Source organism: Papaver somniferum, chromosome 9, assembly GCF_003573695.1.
Source record: "Papaver somniferum cultivar HN1 chromosome 9, ASM357369v1, whole genome shotgun sequence".
In the NCBI taxonomy this organism is placed as follows: domain Eukaryota; kingdom Viridiplantae; phylum Streptophyta; class Magnoliopsida; order Ranunculales; family Papaveraceae; genus Papaver; species Papaver somniferum.
This window is the reverse complement of record NC_039366.1, coordinates 164,303,337-164,325,130: the sequence shown is the minus strand read 5'-3', so window position 1 is coordinate 164,325,130 and position 21,794 is coordinate 164,303,337. Positions and strand designations below refer to the sequence as shown.

The 21,794-nt window shown below is 38.8% G+C and overlaps 3 protein-coding genes across 4 annotated transcripts; 2 read left to right on the top strand and 1 right to left on the bottom strand.

Annotated features, from left to right (window-relative positions):
- The first annotated feature begins 8,646 nt into the window (after positions 1-8,646).
- Positions 8,647-12,832, top strand: LOC113313160 (methylsterol monooxygenase 2-2-like). 2 transcript variants are annotated; one of them, XR_003341736.1, is made up of 8 exons: positions 8,647-8,863; positions 9,398-9,535; positions 9,742-9,887; positions 10,077-10,196; positions 10,328-10,540; positions 10,633-10,713; positions 12,466-12,635; positions 12,726-12,832. XR_003341736.1 is itself a non-coding variant. In XM_026561893.1 (7 exons), the coding sequence occupies exons 1-7, from the start codon at positions 8,834-8,836 to the stop codon at positions 12,542-12,544; spliced, it is 807 nt and encodes a 268-aa protein (XP_026417678.1). In that variant the 5' UTR covers positions 8,647-8,833; the 3' UTR covers positions 12,545-12,832. The 2 variants fall into 2 exon arrangements, 1 of the variants encoding a protein (XP_026417678.1); XM_026561893.1 differs by having other exon boundaries at positions 12,466-12,832.
- Positions 12,833-14,724: 1,892 nt separating this feature from the next.
- Positions 14,725-16,487, top strand: LOC113312819. Its single transcript, XM_026561556.1, has 4 exons — positions 14,725-14,751; positions 14,821-15,186; positions 15,268-15,412; positions 16,117-16,487. Exons 2-4 carry the CDS (start codon positions 14,821-14,823, stop codon positions 16,485-16,487), a joined length of 882 nt encoding a protein of 293 aa, XP_026417341.1. The 5' UTR covers positions 14,725-14,751.
- Positions 16,488-20,435: 3,948 nt separating this feature from the next.
- On the bottom strand, positions 20,436-21,536 carry LOC113312818 (trichohyalin-like). Its single transcript, XM_026561555.1, has 2 exons — positions 21,144-21,536; positions 20,436-21,005 (listed from the first exon to the last, which is right to left on the bottom strand). The coding sequence occupies exons 1-2, from the start codon at positions 21,534-21,536 to the stop codon at positions 20,436-20,438; spliced, it is 963 nt and encodes a 320-aa protein (XP_026417340.1).
- Positions 21,537-21,794: the final 258 nt, after the last annotated feature.

Below are 21,794 nucleotides of genomic sequence, written 5' to 3'. Positions count from 1 at the left end.
GGTTTGGCATGCCATTGGCGCATGGTGCGTCCAGCATGGCTGGCATGCCTTGGCGCGAGGATGTGGCTGGCATGGTTGGCATGCCTTGGCGCGGAGATGTGGCTGGCATGGTTTTCCATTGGCACAGTGGCATGGTTGGCATGCCTTAGTGCGGAGATGTGGCTGACATGGTTTGACATTGGAACAGTGGTGCGGCTGGCATGGTTGGCATGCCTTGGCGCGGAGATGTGTCTGACATGGTTTTCCATTGGCACAGTGGTGCGGCTGGCATGGTTGGTGATGAGTGCTAAAAAGTGCATATTTATATATATTTTTCTTGGCATTTAACTCATCTTTTGTGCTCTAATTCTCCATTTTAACCCATATTCTGTATTTTCATTGTTTTCAAGAATAAATATTTTTATTAATTAATTTTGCATTTTTAGGTACCACATAAAGTTTGGATGAATTGCGGAGCGGAAAAGAGCAGAAAAGTGATGGAAGCCAAGAGGAATCACACAAGGAAGCCGCGAAGAATGTTGTGCACAAGACCAAAAGGCTAGAAGTGGGCTTGAAGAGGAAGAATTGTTCTTAGAAAAGATATGGGTTTGGCATACCCAAGGCCCAAAACTCTCACCCAAATCCATTTCCTATATCCATACTCGTTTCTCTTTCTAGCCATCAGATTGGATCATCTCAGCATCCTACGGTCGCAGCATAGTCAGTACATCAAAGTCTGAAGCTCCTGTCTAACACTACAACACCTGACTCCATCTTGAGCCGTCAGTTTCGTTGTACTTCCGCATCCAACGGTCGCTCCTCGCTTCCTTCTGTCTCGCCGTTAGATCGATCCATCATCTTCGCATCCAACGTCTCATCCTCGCTGTTCATCAACAATTGCTAAACCCGCTCAACACCCGAGTACCAAATACCATATACCCAAAACAAACGCACCCCAATCCATTTTCCATCGACTTCTTCTCTTTCTCCCCCACCATCATCACCACCACCTTCCTCAACTGCCACAACCACCACCAAAAGCCATCATGGCTATTACCTAACGAAACCCTATCTATTTCCCCCTTTTTTCTAGCCAGCTATCATACCAATTTCTCTCCTAGGGTTTCAGAGACAAGAAAGAAGAGAAATTGGTAAAATAGCTCGAGCTAGAGGAGCAGTTGGAACAACAGGATACGCAGGAGAGGAAATTGAAGTATGGGTCGACACTTTGGAGCAGTTATCAGAGATTAGGTGAGTCGATTTTGATTTCTATTTCACAACAGAAAACCCTAATTTTACAAATTGAAGATTTTTGGGAATTGTTGATTGTAACTAGAAATAGCAGAGTGGGTGAAGATAATTGAGTAAAATCAGAGCTGTTAGGTGAGTCAATTTTGGATATTTGGTAAACCCTAATTTCACTGACTTGGGGGATTTTTGGGATTTTGCTTATATGTATAAATAGGTGTTGAGGGTTGTGAATTTGGGCATGCCTGGACTAGCCAGTGCTTCACCCAAGAGGACTGGGATAGCCAGTGCCTCAAGGGTTAGTTTTTATTTTAAATGATGTTGTAAACTTCAATTGTTTTTATCCTATCCATGCTTTGATCTTGTTGTGCTTGAATTGTCTAGGATTGAACATCCTTTTAGGTTGTTAAAACACTAAGCAAGCTTCTCTGCGGGTAGTTGCAGTGTGAGAGCCCCAACTACCACAAGGTTTAGAATTCATCTTAGTGCCTTTAGCCTCCTTTCTAGACCAACCCTTAGATGAACAACCGTCTTTGAACCGCAACTGTCATCTAGTTATTCAGAAAGCCTAGAAGCTGACTGATAACTAACAAGGGACAAGAACATAGCTGGAGGACCTGCCTTTGTTTCTTTATCACTGCCCTTGGCTCACAGCCTTGGTTTGTTTATCTTTGTTTCAATGTTTCTTATTCACTGCCACTGAATTTCACTTTCTTTGTTCTCTGTCACTGTTACCTCATTGCTTTAGTTACTGCCTTGTTAATTTAGATAACTAGCTTAAAAACTTCAACTATGCAACCTAGTCTATGTGGTTCGACCCTGCCTTGCACACTCACTACAACAGACCCTGTGCACTTGCAGGTATCAGTTTGTGACTTGGCGTTGCGTGTTAAGTTTTTCTTGTGTCTTGCATCATTTTTGCATTGCATTCTAGTATAAGCATCTTAGTTTAAGCATTTTTTCATTTCTTGCATCATCCTGCATTCTTTGCTTTCTTCCCTGTTCACTGCCTCTGCTGAGCTGCTGTGCTTGTGCTGCTGTGGTGCTCCTGATTGTGCCAGGCCAAGACTGCTGCTGAGCTGCTGTGGCTGCTGTTGCAGCCTGTTGCTGCTGAACTCCCCTGTTGCTGCCTGTTGCTATTGTTGAACTGTACTGCTGCTGCTGAGTCCCTGCTGCTCTGCTGCGCTTGCTGCTGCTGTGCAATTGTTGCTTTGAACCAGGCTCTTGCACTGAATTGTAGATGGTGGCTAGCCCTTGCTTGCTATCTAGCTAGCTAGCTGAATCCGCCCCTGGTGCTGCCTTAAAGCCCCTGCTGCTGGTGCAAAGCCCTGAACTGGTGAAGCTGCTGAGCCTTGATTGCTGGTGAAGCTGCTACCTGCTGTTGCAAAGCCCTTGCTTTCTTGCTTTGTCATATTTGGGCTTCACCATTTTGAACCTGAACTGGTGCTCCTGCTGCTACTGAAGCTGCTGCAGCTGGTGTAAGATAAAGCCCAACTGGGCTTGTGAAGTAAACTGATTTGAACCAAGCCCAACTGGGCTGAAGCTGCAGAAGGAGAGGAAATTGAACCAAGCCCAACTGGGCCTTGAGTGTTGAAGCCAAAGCTTAGGATGATCCAAAGCCCAACTGGGCTTTTGCAACCAAACTGAACAGCTGGGCTGTGCTTCACAGGTAAGCCTAAACCCATTAAGAGAACCCAAACTGTGGGCTTCCATTTTTCTTGTGGGCTTGTAATATTTAACCCAACATTTGGGCTTATATTTTCTGTTGGGTTTGTAATTAATTTCTTGTGGGCTTGTTTGTTTAATTTCTTGTGGGCTTGTGGTTTTAGATTGATTTGGGCCTGTTGTTTTAATTGAAGAAAACTGAACTTTTGAAAGCCCAGTTGGGCCTCATATTTTAGTTAGTAGCTAGCCAAAGCCCAACTAAATTTCTGGGACTGTGGGCTTAACATCCATTTGAAAACTAAACATTTACACTGTGGGCTTGACCCAAAAACAGAAAACGTTTTCAAAGCCCAGTTGGGCCTCGACCTTTGGCTATTTAAGAGCCCAAATTTCAAATTGTTACCTGGGCTTATTTCTGAACTGTGGGCCTGAACCAAAGTTCGAGTGGGCCAAAATTTCAAAATTCCAAAAACCAACAGTGAGCTTTACTCACCAGCAGTGGGCCTGTTTTTCAAAAACGTAGCTGGGCTTCGCAAAACCGAACAGTGGGCTTGGTCTCCTTATCCCATTAAAAACCAAATGTTTTTCTCCCATAAAAACCAAAGTTTTCCAAATGTTTCCCTAAAAACCAAAAATTTTCTTTTTTCCATCAAAACCAAATGTCTCCCGACAAAACCAAATTTTTCCCAAAAAGTCCAATCCCATTAAAAACCAAATTTTCTTGTATAAAATCTAGTAGATAGTTTCTTAGTTAAATCTTTTGTTTCTTTTGTATATATAGTGCTAATCCAATATGATCTCGGCTAAAAAAATGTTGGATTTTTGCCTTGAATAATGGAGTTCTAATCTTGCTTTCGCCGAAATCGGGTATTCTCTTTCCTTTTTCTCTACTCAGCATAATCCTCTCCATATGTTGTATTATAATTCTTTACATCTTTTGAAACATTGAGGACAATGTTTAGTTTAGGTTTGGGAGTATAGAGTAGATACCACGATCACATGCCATAATTGAAAACAAGAACTCCTTCTTTTTGAAAAAATTGAAAAAAAAAAAAATTAATTAAAAAATTAAAAAACATAAAAATGGAGCTCATTTACCTTGAAATGTTGACTCTTGTGCAAATATGCATTTTTATTAGGATTCTTAGTCTAGATATTTAGGCACCCTGATTCTAGCACAATTTACATAGTGATAAGAAACTTGCACACGCACAATCTACCAATACATGTATAGCCTCGATCTTCAAGGTGTTTGATAGGAAGTTAGATTGCCAATCACTTTAGAATACTGAATGAGACTTGACTAGCTTGTTCTTTGGTTGGCTGGGATAGAAGTTGGAGGATACGTTAAGAAAAGCAACCATAGAATTTGACCGGATGCATTCGATAAGGGCCACCTCTTGCTAAGAGTCATGTAATTATGTTTTTATTTTTGTTCATGTATCAAAAGTGTCACTATGTTGTAAAGATCAAAGTTATTTCTTACAAAAAAAATCAAAAAATCAAAAAAAAAAAAAAATCAAAAAAATATATATCAAAAAAAAAATAATAAAAAAAATAAAAAAAATCAAGTATTTATTCCATGTTTTGTCATGTTAAAGACAATAGTTCTCTCTTGTTCCAAAAATAAAAGAGAGTAATCAATGTAAATAAGAGTCATGTAAAGAGTCATCTTTTTGTTGTAAATAGTCTTGTAATAAGCAAGGAGGGTGCAGCCATCGATGTATAACGCGGGTAAACTGAAATATCACCAACTCATTGGGTGAACATTCACAATTCTCGTAAAGTCGGACAGCTAGCTTGGCTTAGAATTCGGTTCTTAGCCTAAAAACTATCTCTTGGTGATTAGTAGTCATAACATCCGATCTTTCTTTACACATGTGTAGATACACTTTACACTCTTATCACATGTCTTTATTTGTTATCAGTGCTAGGATTGTGCCTTTGATAGCTAGATTGACATCTCCATTTGGCTGTGAGCTTAAACTGTCTTGCACATGTCACATTTGATGGAATATGAGCTTATATTTTGTCCTAGAACTTTGTAGGTACGTTCTAAGCAAACCTTCACGAGACTTCACTCGTCCACTAGGGACACTTAGTGGTTTAAAAGGCTTAGTGCATACGCTAAATGCATTCGAGAGACCAGCGACAGTGGTATAGTTAGGATTTCCTTAGTTTTGTTTTACTTGAGGACAAGTAAAATTCAGGTTTGTGGGTATTTGATGAGTGCTAAAAAGTGCATATTTATATATATTTTTCTTGGCATTTAACTCATCTTTTGTGCTCTAATTCTCCATTTTAACCCATATTCTGTATTTTCATTGTTTTCAAGAATAAATATTTTTATTAATTAATTTTGCATTTTTAGGTACCAAATAAAGTTTGGATGAATTGCGGAGCGGAAAAGAGCAGAAAAGTGATGGAAGCCAAGAGGAATCACACAAGGAAGCCGCGAAGAATGTTGTGCACAAGACCAAAAGGCTAGAAGTGGGCTTGAAGACGAAGAATTGTTCTTAGAAAAGATATGGGTTTGGCATACCCAAGGCCCAAAACTCTCACCCAAATCCATTTCCTATATCCATACTCGTTTCTCTTTCTAGCCATCAGATTGGATCATCTCAGCATCCTACGGTCGCAGCATAGTCAGTACATCAAAGTCTGAAGCTCCTGTCTAACACTACAGCACCTAACTCCATCTTGAGCCGTCAGTTTCGTTGTACTTCCGCATCCAACGGTCGCTCCTCGCTTCCTTCTGTCTCGCCGTTAGATCGATCCATCATCTTCGCATCCAACCTCTCATCCTCGCTGTTCATCAACAATTGCTAAACCCGCTCAACACCCGAGTACCAAATACCCTATACCCAAAACAAACGCACCCCAATCCATTTTCCATCTACTTCTTCTCTTTCTCCCCCACCATCATCACCACCACCTTCCTCAACTGCCACAACCACCACCAAAAGCCATCATGGCTATTACCTAACGAAACCCTATCTATTTCCCCCTTTTTTCTAGCCAGCTATCATACCAATTTCTCTCCTAGGGTTTCAGAGACAGGAAAGAAGAGAAATTGGTAAAATAGCTCGAGCTAGAGGAGCAGTTGGAACAACAGGAGACGCATGAGAGGAAATTGAAGTATGGGTCGACACTTTGGAGCAGTTATCAGAGATTAGGTGAGTCGATTTTGATTTCTATTTTACAACAGAAAACCCTAATTTTACAAATTGAAGATTTTTGGGAATTGTTGATTGTAACTAGAAATAGCAGAGTGGGTGAAGATAATTGAGTAAAATCAGAGCTGTTAGGTGAGTCAATTTTGGATATTTGGTAAACCCTAATTTCACTGATTTGGGGGATTTTTGGGATTTTGCTTATATGTATAAATAGGTGTTAAGGGTTGTGAATTTGGGCATGCCTGGACTAGCCAGTGCTTCACCCAAGAGGACTGGGATAGCCAGTGCCTCAAGGGTTAGTTTTTATTTTAAATGATGTTGTAAACTTCAATTGTTTTTATCCTATCCATGCTTTGATCTTGTTGTGCTTGAATTGTCTAGGATTGAACATCCTTTTAGGTTGTTAAAACACTAAGCAAGCTTCTCTGCGGGTAGTTGCAGTGTGAGAGCCCCAACTACCACAAGGTTTAGAATTCATCTTAGTGCCTTTAGCCTCCTTTCTAGACCAACCCTTAGATGAACAGCCGTCTTTGAACCGCAACTGTCATCTAGTTATTCAGAAAGCCTAGAAGCTGACTGATAACTAACAAGAGACAAGAACATAGATGGAGGACCTGCCTTTGTTTCTTTATCACTGCCCTTGGCTCACAGCCTTGGTTTGTTTATCTTTGTTTCAATGTTTCTTATTCACTGCCACTGAATTTCACTTTCTTTTGTTCTCTGTCACTGTTACCTCATTGCTTTAGTTACTGCCTTGTTAATTTAGATAACTAGCTTAAAAACTTCAACTATACACCCTAGTCTCTGTGGTTCGACCCTGCCTTGCACACTCACTACAACAGACCCTGTGCACTTGCAGGTATCAGTTTGTGACTCTTTTAGAGAGCCACCAGTTGACATGCCTTGGCGCGGAGATGTGGCTGACATGGTTTTCCATTGACACAGTGGTGCGACTGGCATGGTTGGCATGCCTTGGCGCGGTAGCATGAGAATTAGGGTTTGACATGGATGATGTTAGTCAATATTAAGGGTTTTGCCGTGGAACATGACCATGTAAAAAAAGGTACCCCGATAATTCTTACGTATGCATGCTGATTGATTCAATAAATGTGCTAATGGTCATAGTAACGTCATGTCGGATGTGCAATTTTATGATTTTAACCCTAAGCTAAAAACCACCATCAACAATAATCTAATTATGATTATAAGCATAAATATAGCGATTTCATAAGAGACCATGAATCTACGATTCACGATTCAATATACGATTCGTTTCACAAAAATTGAAAAGCGATTCACGTTTCGATTTACAATTTCACAACCTTGGTTATGGGTTTGGCTCAACAAAGCCAACATGATTAGTTCACCACTCTAATATCTAGGGTTTGCTTGCCGCGGGAATCTACCAACATCCATAGATCTATCCCAAAACTAGAATCATAATTATTTGTATAATACCTAAGGTTAATAGTTTTAATGGTTGTGTAATGAAAATAGTGATTAATGAAGAAAAAGAAAAATTGTGTTCTAATAAAAAGGATCGATGAAGAAGAAAATAAGAGTGGTCGCAATTGTAATCAAAATATAATTTGATTTTTATAGATGATAAATTGGAAAAGATAAGTTGAAAAGTAAAATTATATTGAATATTCCGAAAGAGGTGACAAATAGAAAAATGTGAGCGTCAAATGGATAAAACTAAAGTTCTTGTTCTTCGGTGTGGAAATTGGCGAGTCATGGATTCAAAATCTCCTTTCGGGTGTAGATTCTACGAATTAAAACCTGTTTTTTTTTCCCGATAATAACCTGTTCTTTTAGTATATGGCAACAAGTCCACTCGGCACCTGGCCAGATAAACCCCATTTGGTCATTGAACAGAAAATAATAGAGAGGATCCATAATAAGCGACATCTAGGGAAGGGGCACTATTGGAAATACTCTAGTTGTCAGTATTTGTTCACTAGTATCTCTCTGACTTCCTTCTCTCACATGACTCTTCATTATGGGAGTGTGAGTGGTTCTGATCCGCATTCATGTGTTGAGTGTCATACTTTAGATGTTGTGGCATAAAAAGGACCGCAAAGCCGGAGAACAAGAGGGACATTCTGCATGTCTAGAAAATTATTTTACTATACAATCTCCATGGACACCCTTAAACTGCCACTATATGTACACCGGCTACTAAATCCATGAGACAACACGAAAACGCATTTCTTTCAGCGAGAAAGTTCTCCTCAACGCATAGATCATGTTCCTCTAAAAGACGGGCCGTTCCCACAACTCTAACTTCAACATCCTTGATATCATAAATGGACGGTAACATAAGCATCTCAAATACCGTTAATCTTAAAACTCATTTCTAATGCAGAATCCCACAAGAAAACATGTCAAACTTTATTTGTGAATGTAATCTACGTAACGAGCAGATCATTTTTATCAAGAAATTGTTCTGGTTCATTGTAAGGTTGGCCTCATACACCACGATGTACATTTTTAGCACCGTGTGATATTAAGCACTTAAACAAAACCTTATCTATATTCATTTTTTTTTTCTGAAAGGGCCAAGAGATGCAAAATGAAAAATAAAAGATCCCACATGGACAGTCTGTAATGAACTACTGAGTGTATTTCGCAGCAAATCTTATTAACTTGTTGCATCATAGTAATATTCCTCTCTCTCTCCTTCAACTAGGGGATCCTTTCTCTCTCCATCTCTCGAGAACTCGTCTGTTTTGTTTGCTCCTCTCCACTCCCTTCTATCTGTAATGGCCTCCCTTCTGGAATCGGGCTGGCAGGTACTAAGTAACTTCTAACTCGCAATTTCTTTTGCATGATTTAGCTGGTTTCCGATCCGTACTAGTATCCTCTTGTGGAACTTTGTGTGTATGAAATTTTCTTGCTTGTTGAATTGAACTCACAATGAATTGAAATTGTTTTATGATTAGATTCTGATTTGAGTTTATAGATTGGAGTTTTTCTTTTTAACAGTATGTTTAGATATTTACAGATTGTTAATGGTATCAATTAGGTTTTAATCTTAGGGTCAAACTGTATAAGATTTTGTTCTTGTTTCAGATTTTGTCATTATTCACATTGTTCTGAAAATTCTTGCAACTCGTTAGTAATTTCTTACTGATTTTATTAGTAAATATTCAATTCGCTTTGAAACTGTTGATTCTGGTAATTATTATTACTTGGTTAAAATTTTGGTTGTTAGTTTATGTGTACATCAAATGTTAAAATGTCTGATCTGTCAAATTGGATTTACATTATACTGATAGCTCTTCCTGACTATGGAACTTTATCTTTTTTTTTTTGCTTTTGTGCAGTATCTAATCACTAATTTTAGTGATTTTCAACTCGCTTGTTTAGGAAGTTTCTTTCTCCACGAAAGTGTATTTTTCTTCTCCGGACTTCCTTTCATATTTCTTGAAAGGGCAGGCTACCTGAAAAAGTACAAAATTCAGGTATTTTTTATGTTTTTATCTCTTTGGGCTTATCAAAATTGAATATCATTAAATCTGTAGCTTTATTAATTGGTGATTTCATCAACAATTTGTCTTTTGTATTTCGCCACATTGTCATGAATGCATTGTGATTTGGGCACTGTTTGTTCTACTGTCATTTTTGTTGTTGTATTTTTTGTGTGAAAACTGGTTTATGTTTGTTGCAGGAGAAAAATAACACCCCTGCTGCGCAAGAGAAATGCATTGCAAAATTAGTGATGTATCATTTTGGTGTCAACTTACCGGTTATGATTTTATCCTACCCAGTCTTCAGATATATGGGAATGGAAAGTAGTCTGCCATTGCCGTCCTGGTACTTTCAGGTTCTTTAGATACTAAAGCTTTATATTTTCCTAAAACTTCAAAACAATACATGCTTTGGCAATCTCCAAATGTTGCGCTACTCATTTTCTTGAGCATTTCAGTACTGCATTGTTAAGCTTTTTTCACTAAGCATAGATGGAAATATCCACATTATAGAAACATTTTTTTCTTTATCCAGGAAAGTAGTGTTGGCGCAAATATTGTTCTATTTCATCCTGGAGGATTTTGTGTTCTATTGGGGCCACAGAATCTTACATACAAAATGGCTATACAAGCATGTCCACAGCGTTCATCATGAGTAAGTAACAGCTATGTGATTTTTTTTTTTTTTGTAAATTACTCGATCATCATTCCTTGTTAACTTCATGTATCTTGCTATCTAGGACTTCGTTTGTTCCCCTCTAATTTTTGTGGCTACATTGTCCTTAGATACGCCACACCATTTGGACTGACGTCAGAATATGCTCACCCTGCTGAGATATTGTTTCTTGGCTTTGCTACCATCATCGGTCCTGCTATTACTGGGCCTCACTTGTTCACTTTATGGTTATGGATGGTATTAAGAGTTCTAGAAACAGTGGAGGCACATTGTGGATATCATTTCCCATGGAGCATCTCAAATTTGTTCCCGTTGTATGGAGGGTAAGCATGGGCTTCATCTCGTTCTTGTTACATCGGGAATGCATCTGACATCCGTTGTGCTAATAACAGACTTTCTCATGAAAATTTGACAGTGCGGATTTCCATGACTATCACCACCGTCTGCTTTATACAAAGTCTGGCAATTACTCATCAACTTTTACATACATGGATCGGTAAGTAATTGTGCTGTATCTTCTTGTCCTCGTACAAAAATTGTGTTGGTATATTATTCAATCAACAACCTTCTTTTCTTTACATTGATGCAAGCAAATTTCATATCATGATTGTTGGTTCTAATCATGCTATTAGTGTTACCTAAGCAAGTTAGTTTTTGTACTATGAGACAAGGAACTTACTGATATTAAGAGGATGTCCCTGTTCCTCTTGAAACCTCTATTTAGGATTTACTTGATACGACCAACATTTGAACAACAAGTGTGACAAAGGAAAATGAGATCACAACCTTTTGTGTTCAAATTCTTGAGCATGGCTTACCATCACAGGTCTATACATGCTGACTGTCTAAATTGAATGTCTCTTCGCTCATGTTTCATGGTACTACCAGCTTGTTTGTGTCTTTTGATTTACTTTTGATGCTTATCATTACTCATTAGAGCACATTAGTATGTTACAAATGAATCAACACAGCTATGTGTGGAGAATAGCCACAGTTCCAGTTTTTTATCGAAACACTACATGTCTACCTTTTTATTTGGTTCATTTTTCTCTGACCTGAATGAGTCCTACTTGGCATAGTAGTGGGTAGAGCCTTTGAGACAAGTGCTAATAGTACATCTGAGTGAAGGGTTTCTTTGTTACTCAAGGTTTAAATCTAGAAATCACGTATTAGTAGTAAGGGCCTTTTAGACGCATGGCGGGTACCTTCAGGTACCACACTTATTCTTTTAAAGGCCTTTGCCCTGATTCACCTAATTATCCTCTGTACCAGTCCTATCTTTATTCAAAGGTTTACTCGCCATGTATTGCTAGCAGCGATTGAACTGGTTGTTAAGACGGGCCACCATATGACCTAAAACCAAAAATATGGACCAGAGTAAAATTTTGTAGCTGTTATGTAGAGCTTGGAGTAGCTAAGATGAGAACTCGTTTCTCGCTGTCCTGCGCGGATGGATTTATCAAGGGTTAAAGGTCTGTCTAGCTGTATGGTCTTGTAACATAATAACTAAATTGTTGACCAGCTGCTAGGATTAAAACTCATCTCTTCCTATCCTGCACTAGGTGGTTGAATGCATCAAGGGTTAAAAGTCCATCTAGTTGTGTGTTTCTCATTGTTACAAATTTGTTGACCAACTGCCGAAGAAAAAATTCAAAATGGATATTAGTGGGATAATCCACCAGAAAGTGAAGAAACGTGTACAACACTTCCAATTTTGTGCGTGCGATAAAGTTCTCCTCGAATTATTTTCCTCACTAGATTATCCTAGAACTGATTATTATTCATTTATTGATGTCCTGCATTGGTCTATGTTTCTCTGTGGCATTTAAATTGTAGAATCTAATGCTCTGGACTGTAAAACTTCTTGTCTTGGTCATTCTTGCTCACTATATGAAATATATATCATGTCAACCTATTCTATCCACTTTCAGCATATCCTTGGTAATGAGAATTAGACTACCTATTCTATCCACTTTCAGCATATCCTTGGTAATGAGAATTAGACTACCTATTTTAAGTAACAAATGATGTGTTACTTGATGTCAATCTTGTTTTTCTTTTAATTTTTTTTTTACCAATATCACTCTTAAAAACGGATGACTGAGGTATATATCAAAGAATTGAAACATGGCTTATTGTTGTTCTCTGATTCCGATTATAAAAATCCCTAGAACTCAACGTTGTCTTCAAGTTAATTCATATACTGAAGTGGTTGTTTTTTTGCTGCATCTCTGTTATATTTGGACAGGATATTCGGAACTGATACGGGTTACAGGAGATTGAAGGCACTCAAGGTCGAAGCTGAAGAAGGAAACAAGAAAATATAACAAGTTAATTTTGTGGGGAGGGGCTTCTTCTTCACGTCAACGAGGAAGGGTGTCGTTCTGGGTTAGAGAGAAAGAGAGCATTTTCGGAAAGGTCTCTTTCTTTCTTCCCTTTTTTTTAATCTTGTTGTGAATTGTTTTGTTTAATTCGTAGAAGCAGGTTCTTATTTTTTTATGTGTGCAGAGATAATTGTGAAATATTTGGAAAAGATTTGTGGACATATTGTGATCCTTAAACCTCTCGACTCTGCATCAATGAAAGATTTCGCCTTCTTCTTGTCCTCCCAAAAATCCAACTTCATAGGTCGATCAAATTTTCTAGCAGACAATCATGGTTTCTAAATGTAGTTGCGGGAAATCCCACAACTACACCCTAATGAGATTCAAGTAATCTATCTATGTAACCATCATGAAGACTCAAGATCTTTTATTAGAAATTAGAAATCAATACAAGGAAGTTACCTCAAAACCTTAACTTGGGAAGTAAATAACACACTCTCTCTCCTAAATATCTTCCCTAGCAAATCAAAAAGATCTCTCCCTCGTACAATGATAGCTAGTTCCTTTTATAGGAGATTACATAGTGGAGGACAACTAATAAAGCCCCTAATTTCGGATCTGAAGCGCGTCAATGTCGCATGCTCTATAATCATTGCCGCACATATTCTTTACTGCCGCATGATCCTTCACACTTTCCTCGTGACTTCAGTGACATCATTCAGTCCGTCATCCTGGATTTGACATGTGCGTTCGTATTCGCTCAGTAGTACAAGATCCATCTCGCATAATTATCTGGTGTGCGGTATTTTGTATCCACATTTTGCCTCTTCTCTTATCGATCCTTTCAGAGATTGAGCGATGAGAGAAATTCTGATTTTCCTTTTGCCGCACCCATTCATCTCTTCGTATTCTTTTTGACTGACAATGCTCCGAGATCTCGGCATGTTTATTCCCACGTGTTGATTCCACCGCTTATTTTTTGACACGTCCCTATAGAATCTATCAATTATCACTTCGTATTTATCTCGTCATTAATACGTCCGTGAAAGGGATATCTCGGGAAGAAGCAGTATAATTCTATATAAACCTCAACCCGTTCTCTCTTTCATCTTTTTAGTCTTTCCTTCCTTCTCTGCAACTTTTACCATTTAACTGTTCTTCTATTCCCCTATATATTTTGATCGATCATTATTCCCTTCTCCGCACTTCCTTTCTGCCCTTGATTACTTCTCACATATTCTTCTCCTTTCATTGTTTTTCTTCCTCTGATCATCTCAATTTTGATCATCTTGTTCATCCTGATCTTGATTATCTTGATTACTGATCTTTTCTGATTAAATTCCTCTCACCCTTCATTCCCATTCTAAAAATGTCGCTCCATCCAGGTTGGAAGAATCTTAAGGATTTTAAGAAATTGAAGACTGAATTTAAGGATAAAGGTTTTACATTATCCATTCCTCCTGGATCAGAACCCACTTCTTCTCTCGAACCTAAATGCTTTTCACTTGATCAATGGAATGATCAGAAAATCATTATTTCGCTTGGGAAACTGCTCGCTGGTCTTCCTATTCCCATTTGTAATCCCTTTATTCTATGGGATTCTATCTGATGCGAGATTTTCGCGCGGCATTTTCCAACTAAGTGGTGATTGTATTAGGATAATGTTGGAATACGCTCCTTGTGCGACCAGATTAGGGTCTTCTTATCCAGAAGATGTAAGGAATTCAAATTTCGCACGGAAAGAAATCATCCCGGCAGAATACACTGTTGAGAATTTCTTCCTCAACTATGAGGTTGTCATCATGAAAAATAAATTATTTCGCTGGGGTATTCGCTTGTCGAGAAAAGACGGTATTGCTGAAGACCAGAAAATCATGCGTGATGTGGATTGGCATGATCCTTCCAATAACATCGCACGCAAATCAAAGGATGTTCGTTGGGTAGACTATCCTCTCATCTTAGAGGGTTTTTACATCTCTGGTGTGGACGCTGATGGTTCACCTTTTCCTCTTCCTCTCCCTGCGGGATTTGCCGCTTACAATCCTTGGGAGTTCAAATGGATTGAAGAAAAGGATGTGGTGCGATATCTTCTACTCTTTCCTTTTATTTTTAACATCTTTTCTTATTATTTTCTCTATACTCATATTGACAAGCAGAATAAAAAGGCAATGAAGAATGTGTCTCAGTCGTCGAATTAACACAACTATGAAGTAAGAAATACTTATTTAAATCTTAACAATATTGTTGCCTCTGTTTCTTATATTTCATTGTGTGCGTAGATGGAGACTGAAGACGCTGAGGGCCCTAATGATGGAGTTCCTTTCTGTAAAGGCGGTGGCGTTTTTTCAAAAGGCCATGGCAAAAAGACTACCTCTAAGAAGACAAAGCCATCTTCTCCAGCTTCCCAGAATACGAGTTCCTATGATGACACATTGCCTCTTCCTGATATCTCCGCCCCAACATTTTCTATGGGTCAGTTATCAAGCATCTTCTCCAATTCGTTAGCTTATGTTAATGATACAAAATTTACTCGCACTTGCAACGTGGTTTCTAAGATTTGTGACGCTCCCTCTTTGAGTGACGAGTCTTTGCAAGGTGCTGCCTCTGCTTTGACTCCAAGCTTTCAATTCGCACTCGGATCTTTGGTAAGTTCCTTGATCATGCGTAGCTTTTCGCTTAGGTCCCGTATTTTACTCATTTTTTCCCTTTTTCTTTATCAATCATAGAATGCTCGTGCGTCATATGCGGTCACCAATGATTTGCATAGGAGGGTTCATCATCTTGAGGCTGAGAAGCAGAAACTCAGTGATGAGCTTTCCACTTATAAGAACATTGTGACTAATCTTCGTGAAAGAAATCAACAGTTGGTTGGTATGTTGTTCTTTGCTGCCTTGCTCTTATATTAATGCGTCAATTTCGCTTCTTTTAATTATTTGTACTTGCAGAACTTTACAACCTATCTGATGAAGCCCTTAATTATCCGGTTGAAGATGAGATTCTTCTAGAGCATCTTAATTCTTCTTTGAACAATTTTGTTGATGATGGATCAAAAGTTCTTAATATTACGGAATTGAAGTCAAAGTATGAAGCTCTTATGGTTGAGCATAAAAGCATGTTGTCTACTGCTAATACTTTTAGGCGTCGTTTTTGTGAGGCTAAGGAAGAGATTAGGATTTTGGAGGCGAAAAAGAACGCTATTATAACCGAGAAGGATAATGTTGCCCTTAAAGGCGCGCAAGATTTGAAGGAATTCCATGAAGCTCAGCTCCAAATCCTGGTGGAGAGGGACCGTGTTATAAGCGAAAGGGATGTTCTTATTTCCCGTGAGAATGAGATTAGCTAGCGTTTCCTTATAGAGAATGACGCTGAGTTTGAATTGGCTGCTAGGGTTGTTGATAGGGCTAGGGATGATTTAGCTACACATGTTAGTTTAGAATCTGATCATGATGAATTGGTTAGGTCCATTATTTCTGAGAAAGAAGGTTGCTTATAATTTTTCTATGATGCTTTCTAATATTATGTCTCTTTCTGAATTCTGTTTTCATGCGGATTTAACCTTTTATTTTCTCTCATAGGTACTGAACAAAGGATTCTTTATGAGAATAAGAGTTTGAAATCGGAGCTGTCTGCCAGAAATGATAAATGCTGCAGGCTTAAGAAAAAGTTGGTGGTCACTGTTTCCAACTTGAGTAAGGATGTGCTTCGCGTACGTGAAGCGGCTATCAAAAAGACTGCGATGGAGATCTGCTCTAAACATAGCATTCCTGTTCAAAATTATGGTTTTGCTGAAGTCCCTGCCAACGAAGAAGCTTCCGACATTTCTGATAGTGATGCGGAATCTGAGGAATGTGAAGAAACTGAAGATGGGGATGATGGTCGCTCTAAGACTGGAAATAACCCTGAATTCGAAGAAGAGAGAGGTGAAGTTGATATGGGTGGGAAATGATCGCGATTATTCTTTAGATCTTCTTTTTCGCGTCTGTAAATTCTTCGCCTGTTTTTTGTAATACACCCTCCCTTGTTCACTGGTTGCTGCTTTGAAATATTTTCTCCGATGTATATTCCTAAGTTTTTCTTTAATGCAAAATCTCTCCATATCTGTATCTTCATCGTTATTAGGCCTGCACTTATTCAAGAATCAAAAGCAAACTGCCATTCCTTTTAATAGTTAAAGTTAGTTCAAAATATAATACTGTATTGCGTAAGTCTATCATAAAAATGCGAATAACATGCACATTTACGTTTGCATTCCCATTCTTTCCTCTGTTATTATCCTATATATGATTAATATTTATTATTTGTGCGTTTTTTAATTATTCGTACCCTTGCACATTATGCGTCTATATTCGCATGTATAAAATTTTAAGTTTTATGTCATACCTGAATGTCTTCTCTGTTATTATTACCTTGTTACTATATTCTCCATGAGTCTTTATTTGGTTTTTCCTCGGTTATTTTATTTCGCTAATTACTTTCGCACTTGTTCTTTTTACTTTTCCTTTTGTGATGCGTTAACTTCGCGTGCTTGTTCATTGATAAATATGTTTCCTGCAAAAATAACGTTAGTAACTAATAAAGGTCTATTTGTGTTTGTTATGAGATCTTATTTGGCATCTCTAAGTAGAGGTCTTATTGCGCCTCCCCTTGTTAATAGGTCTTATGTTTGCCCCAAGGTATTCTTTTGGTTGTGCGGAAAAATCGCAGGTGGTCTTTACTTTTTCATGCAATGACCCATTGATCTTGCCTTGTCATCTTTCGTATTATTGCCTTTGCAGGATATGTTGGTGCGTTAATACGACATGCTTATACTCCCTTGAGCATAACCCCATGATATTAACGTATTTTTGACACAATTCAGCTCCCTAATGGAGGGTGCCGCCCTTATATTCCTCCTGATTACCCCTTCAAGGAAGCTTACCCCTACCGGGTTGGGGTGGGCTCTTCCCATCCAGTGATGCAATAATCAGTTGTGTTCGTGATCTCTCTCGAGATCACACCTTAATGGGGTATCTTGGGGCTGAGTGTATCAGAGTCAGGACTTGCCAAGGATGGCCAGGTACGCTCCAGACGTCCCAGGCACCCTTGACTCAACCGTGTACCGCGACGCCCTAATCATTTTTTCTACACTCCTTACGAGAGAACTTAGTACCTCAGTCTTACGACTAAAGAGTCTCTGCTGGATAGGCTTTTATTTCTCCCCAATTTTCCATGACTCAGGTTCCAGGAGTGGTATTTCTTTCGCCTGAGTCATGCATTACCAGGTTTTCCCCAATTATGACACGCGTTAGGTCTTATTGTTGCCTCTTGCATTTATGCGAACTAGGGTGCACGCTACAATTGGATGCCTAGCCTCTCTAATTATAGGTTTTAGCTTCATTTCCTCCTATTGAGGTCTTATTTATGAGGTCTTATTGTTGCCTCGTTCTTCTACTTGTATTTTTGTTTGTTTAATGTTTGATTGTTGAAGACATAAAATCTTTCATTATCATTCATTGCTTTTGACTGGTACATAGTAGATTTCTTCTTTCTTCATTTATCTGCCTACATATTGATCACTTATTATTATATCCTTTAGTAGTATTATTGCCGCATAGCTTAATGATAGTATTTCTTCAGGTATACTTGATTCCATGGCTGATTAACTTCTTCTGCCATATCCTGTCCATTTTCTTTCATAAGTTTATACGATCCGTTTCCTATAATTCTCTTCACTGCATAAGGTCCATCTCATGCGATTTTCTCCTTCCCATCTCTACATTTCTTGGGATGCGGCATCAATCACAACACTAGTTCTCCTGGCAAGAACTCATTTTTTCTAATGTTTATACCATGGTTATAGCTTGATGAGGATGCTACCGCCTTAGTGTCTTCCCCTGCGTTCATTTTCTCCTCTACTTCCTTCAGTACCGCATCAACATCCATTTATTCACCTTTGGTTATCAGATCAACATTTAGCCTTTCTTTACGTTTGTCCTCCTTTACTGCCCTCTCCAATTTCTTCTTTTACTTGTGTGTTCTTCATTCTTTTCAACATCTATTTCATTACAAACTTTAGCTTCTGCAGTATCTCCTATGACCTACGCCATGAGGTAACGGAAATTTTATACATTGATGATAGGTAGATGCCACTACCATAATGTTATGCAGCCATGGTCTACCTATTAAGGCATTATAAGGAGACTCTACATCAACTACACAAAATGTGATATCTGTTACTATTGTCTTAAGAGGTATCTACATGGTGATTTCTCCTTTTGGCTTGTTCGCTGATCCGTTGAATCCATAAATCTTGTAGGTTGAAAGAATGAGATCTTCATCTTTGCCTTCTATGGTCTTGTATGCGTGGTAAAACAGAATATCCACAGAACTTCCATAACCAATCAGTATTCCGTTTATCGCCCAAGTGTTGTCATTGCTTGTTTCTCTTCCTTTCATCCTCGGTTTTGGTATGATTTCTAATTTTACGACCAATGGACTTTCATGTAGTTATCCTCCTCTTGGCACTTCTTCCGCACTGAATGTGATGGGTTGCTTCTGCCAATCTTTTAGTTTTGGCATCTTTGCCAAATTAAATATCTCTTTACCTTCTTCATCTCTTGCATATACTCGGCTTAATACGTTATCATGAAAATCCTCTATGATTTTGAATGAGTGGATTATTGAATTGCAATAGAGGTTTTTGGCGTTCACACGCACTTCGATTAGAAATGTATTCCTCCCTGCTTCCATTCTTGGTGCCTGTCCTGCTGGCGGTGGTGGTAGGTTTTGCTGCTGTGCGACTAAGAAGTGGTTTAGCTTCCCTTGATCAATCATTCTCAATATTATTCTTTGAATGTTTCTGCAATCAATGGTAGTATGGCCGTGAAAGCGATGATAAACGCAGAACTCTCTACTCCTCCTTCCTGGTGGTGGCCCTTGTCCTAGATTTGGTGGTGCTGGTATTTCTTTCATTAAAATTACTGCCTCCCATATCTTGTCTATTGGAGCATTTTTAGACGCGACATCTTGATTTCTTCAAATACTCTGTTGTTTCCACCTGGACCTTGGTTATAATATCTTTTCTGTCCTCCATATCCTTTTACATGATTGTCGAATCTAGGAACCTTGTTGTTATACTGCCTTTCTCTATATTCTCTGTCATATATTTCTTGATCCCTACTTCTCATTGCTACCTGCTTTTGCTTATCCTCCACTAGTGTCCTTTCTTGACTCCCTTGGGATGTGCTTGCCACTGCGTTTGTTATCTTTGGAAGTAAGCTTGCATTTCCTTATTTTGCGTTAGTGACCGCAACTGGGTAGGACTCCATATCTCTTTGTTTTTCTTCAAGTGCAATGTATTCTTCTCGAAATTCACACAACTCTGTCATGGTTATAGTACCCAGTATTCTGAATATCTGCGTATATAGAAAATTCGTTGGGAAGAGCGCGTTAATAAAAGCTAAAATAAGGTTCTTTTCTTCCACTCTTCCTGCCATCTCGCTACACATGGTTCTCCAACGTGTAGTTAAGCCGCACAAGCTTTCATTGACTCTTCTTCTTAGACTGAATACCTTCTCAATTCCTGGGCGTAACATGTTGTTGCTGATGTATGCTCCTAAGAATATACTTTGTAGATGGTTGAATGATCTGATTGTCCCCATTGGAAATCCCTCAAACCACTTCAAAGCTTCTCCTGTTAAACTGGTAGGAAAATACTTACAAAGGACTGCGTCATTATCTTCCCATTGCAATAGAGCTCTATGTACGCTTTTATATGTTGTACCGCGCATGTAGTTCCGTCAAATATGTTAGTGAAAACGGGTAAAGTGCATTTCACTGGTACTCCTGCCATTTGTATCTGCTGCGCGAATGGTGTCTTGCCTGCTTCTTCTATTGCTTCATCTAATTGTCGTCGTCATCCATCTTTCCTGGCGTCCATCATCGCTCTTACTTCGGCTAGTTCTCTTAAGATTGTTTCATTCATTGCTTGGTTTGCATCTTGTTGCATAGGTCTTGTCATCCTTGCGTGTATTAATCTGTTATCGTGATTGTTTTGACGCACAACTTCTAGTATTTCTCTTTCTTCAGCCTCCTCTCTTATTATCTTGCGTCTTTCTCTTTCATTCCTTGCATGTACCTGTGCGTCATTATTTCTCCCTTCTTCTTGTATTTCTCTTTCCTCCGCTTCTTCTATGCGTCTCCTTCGTATGTCTCTTGCATTCCTTTCATGTCTTTCATTTCTCCAGATGTCCCTTTGTCTTTCATCTTCTTCTTCTTGATCGCGTTGATTTTGTAATATTTCCCTGCTATGCAATATCATCCTTGCCTGTTCTGCGTCAGCCTCATCTTCACGACCATGGTGTGTGCGTTCATTTTTGCCTTGTTGCACGTGCTGATGATTTCCTCCTCTGCGGTGATAATCGCCTTGTTGTATATATCTATCCTCATCATGTTGTTGTTCTAAGCGATGGTTGACGCGCTCCTCCTGTATATTGTCTCATGCCTGAAAATTCTCAGCAATGTTATCATGTAAAAGATGCTCGTGTTTGTCATCTCTGCGGCTAGTCTGACTACGTCTTGACATGTTCCTACTTGTTCGGGACGCGGTTTGTGACCTATGCACCTGCAATCTGTTATTTTCTTCTCTAAGTTCATCATTTTTACGCGTCAAGTTCGCACATGCTTCTTCTTCTCTCATTCTCTCCTCGATTAATCTCTGTCGGAGCTCCTCTGTTGTCATATTTTCTTCATTTTTTTCTATTAGTCCTCCGTCCCCAGTTCCTTGTTCATCTTCATCTGTTGTATCTGTATCTGCAGTATGAACACTCACATGATCATAATCTATGCGGTCGTTTGCCTCTTGTACTTGCTGGATCTGAAATCTAATTTGTTGACGCTGATTGTTTCGTTCGCCTATCCTTGACGATTCTGCAATTTCGCCTCTTCTCCTTCCAGCAATTCTCCTGCTCTTCCTGATGGGTGTCACCAGTTCACCTGGATTTGCTTGTCTCGCCATCCTTTGTTCCTGAAATAAATTCTTCTTTTGCTGAAGTAAAATGTATCTTTTTAAGATATCAATTTTTCCAAAGATGTGTTATATTTTTTCAACAAAACCTCTCCTGAGATGAAGATATCAAAATTTTCTTTGACAATTCTGAAAACTAAGAACTTTCTAATTTCAATGAAAACAACAATAAAACTTTGTCGTATGATAGAATCAAAAATGCGTTAAAAATCACTCTAGAAAGCTTCACAAGCAGAGATTATTCATCCA

What these genes read in the sequence shown, in the direction of transcription:
- LOC113313160 (XM_026561893.1), top strand. Translation starts at nt 8,834, where the DNA reads ATGGCCTCCCTTCTGGAATCGGGCTGGCAG. An exon ending in TGAAAAAGTACAAAATTCAG is followed by an intron (nt 9,536 to 9,741) that starts GTATTTTTTATG and finishes TGTTTGTTGCAG; the next exon opens with GAGAAAAATAACACCCCTGC. An exon ending in TTGTTCCCGTTGTATGGAGG is followed by an intron (nt 10,541 to 10,632) that starts GTAAGCATGGGC and finishes AAAATTTGACAG; the next exon opens with TGCGGATTTCCATGACTATC.
- LOC113312819 (XM_026561556.1), top strand. Translation starts at nt 14,821, where the DNA reads ATGGAGACTGAAGACGCTGAGGGCCCTAATGATGGAGTTCCTTTCTGT. An exon ending in AATTCGCACTCGGATCTTTG is followed by an intron (nt 15,187 to 15,267) that starts GTAAGTTCCTTG and finishes TATCAATCATAG; the next exon opens with AATGCTCGTGCGTCATATGC. An exon ending in AAGAAATCAACAGTTGGTTG is followed by an intron (nt 15,413 to 16,116) that starts GTATGTTGTTCT and finishes TTTCTCTCATAG; the next exon opens with GTACTGAACAAAGGATTCTT.
- LOC113312818 (XM_026561555.1), bottom strand. Translation starts at nt 21,536, where the DNA reads ATGGCGAGACAAGCAAATCCAGGTGAACTGGTGACACCCATCAGGAAG. An exon ending in AAGAAAATAACAGATTGCAG is followed by an intron (nt 21,006 to 21,143) that starts GTGCATAGGTCA and finishes GACAATATACAG; the next exon opens with GAGGAGCGCGTCAACCATCG.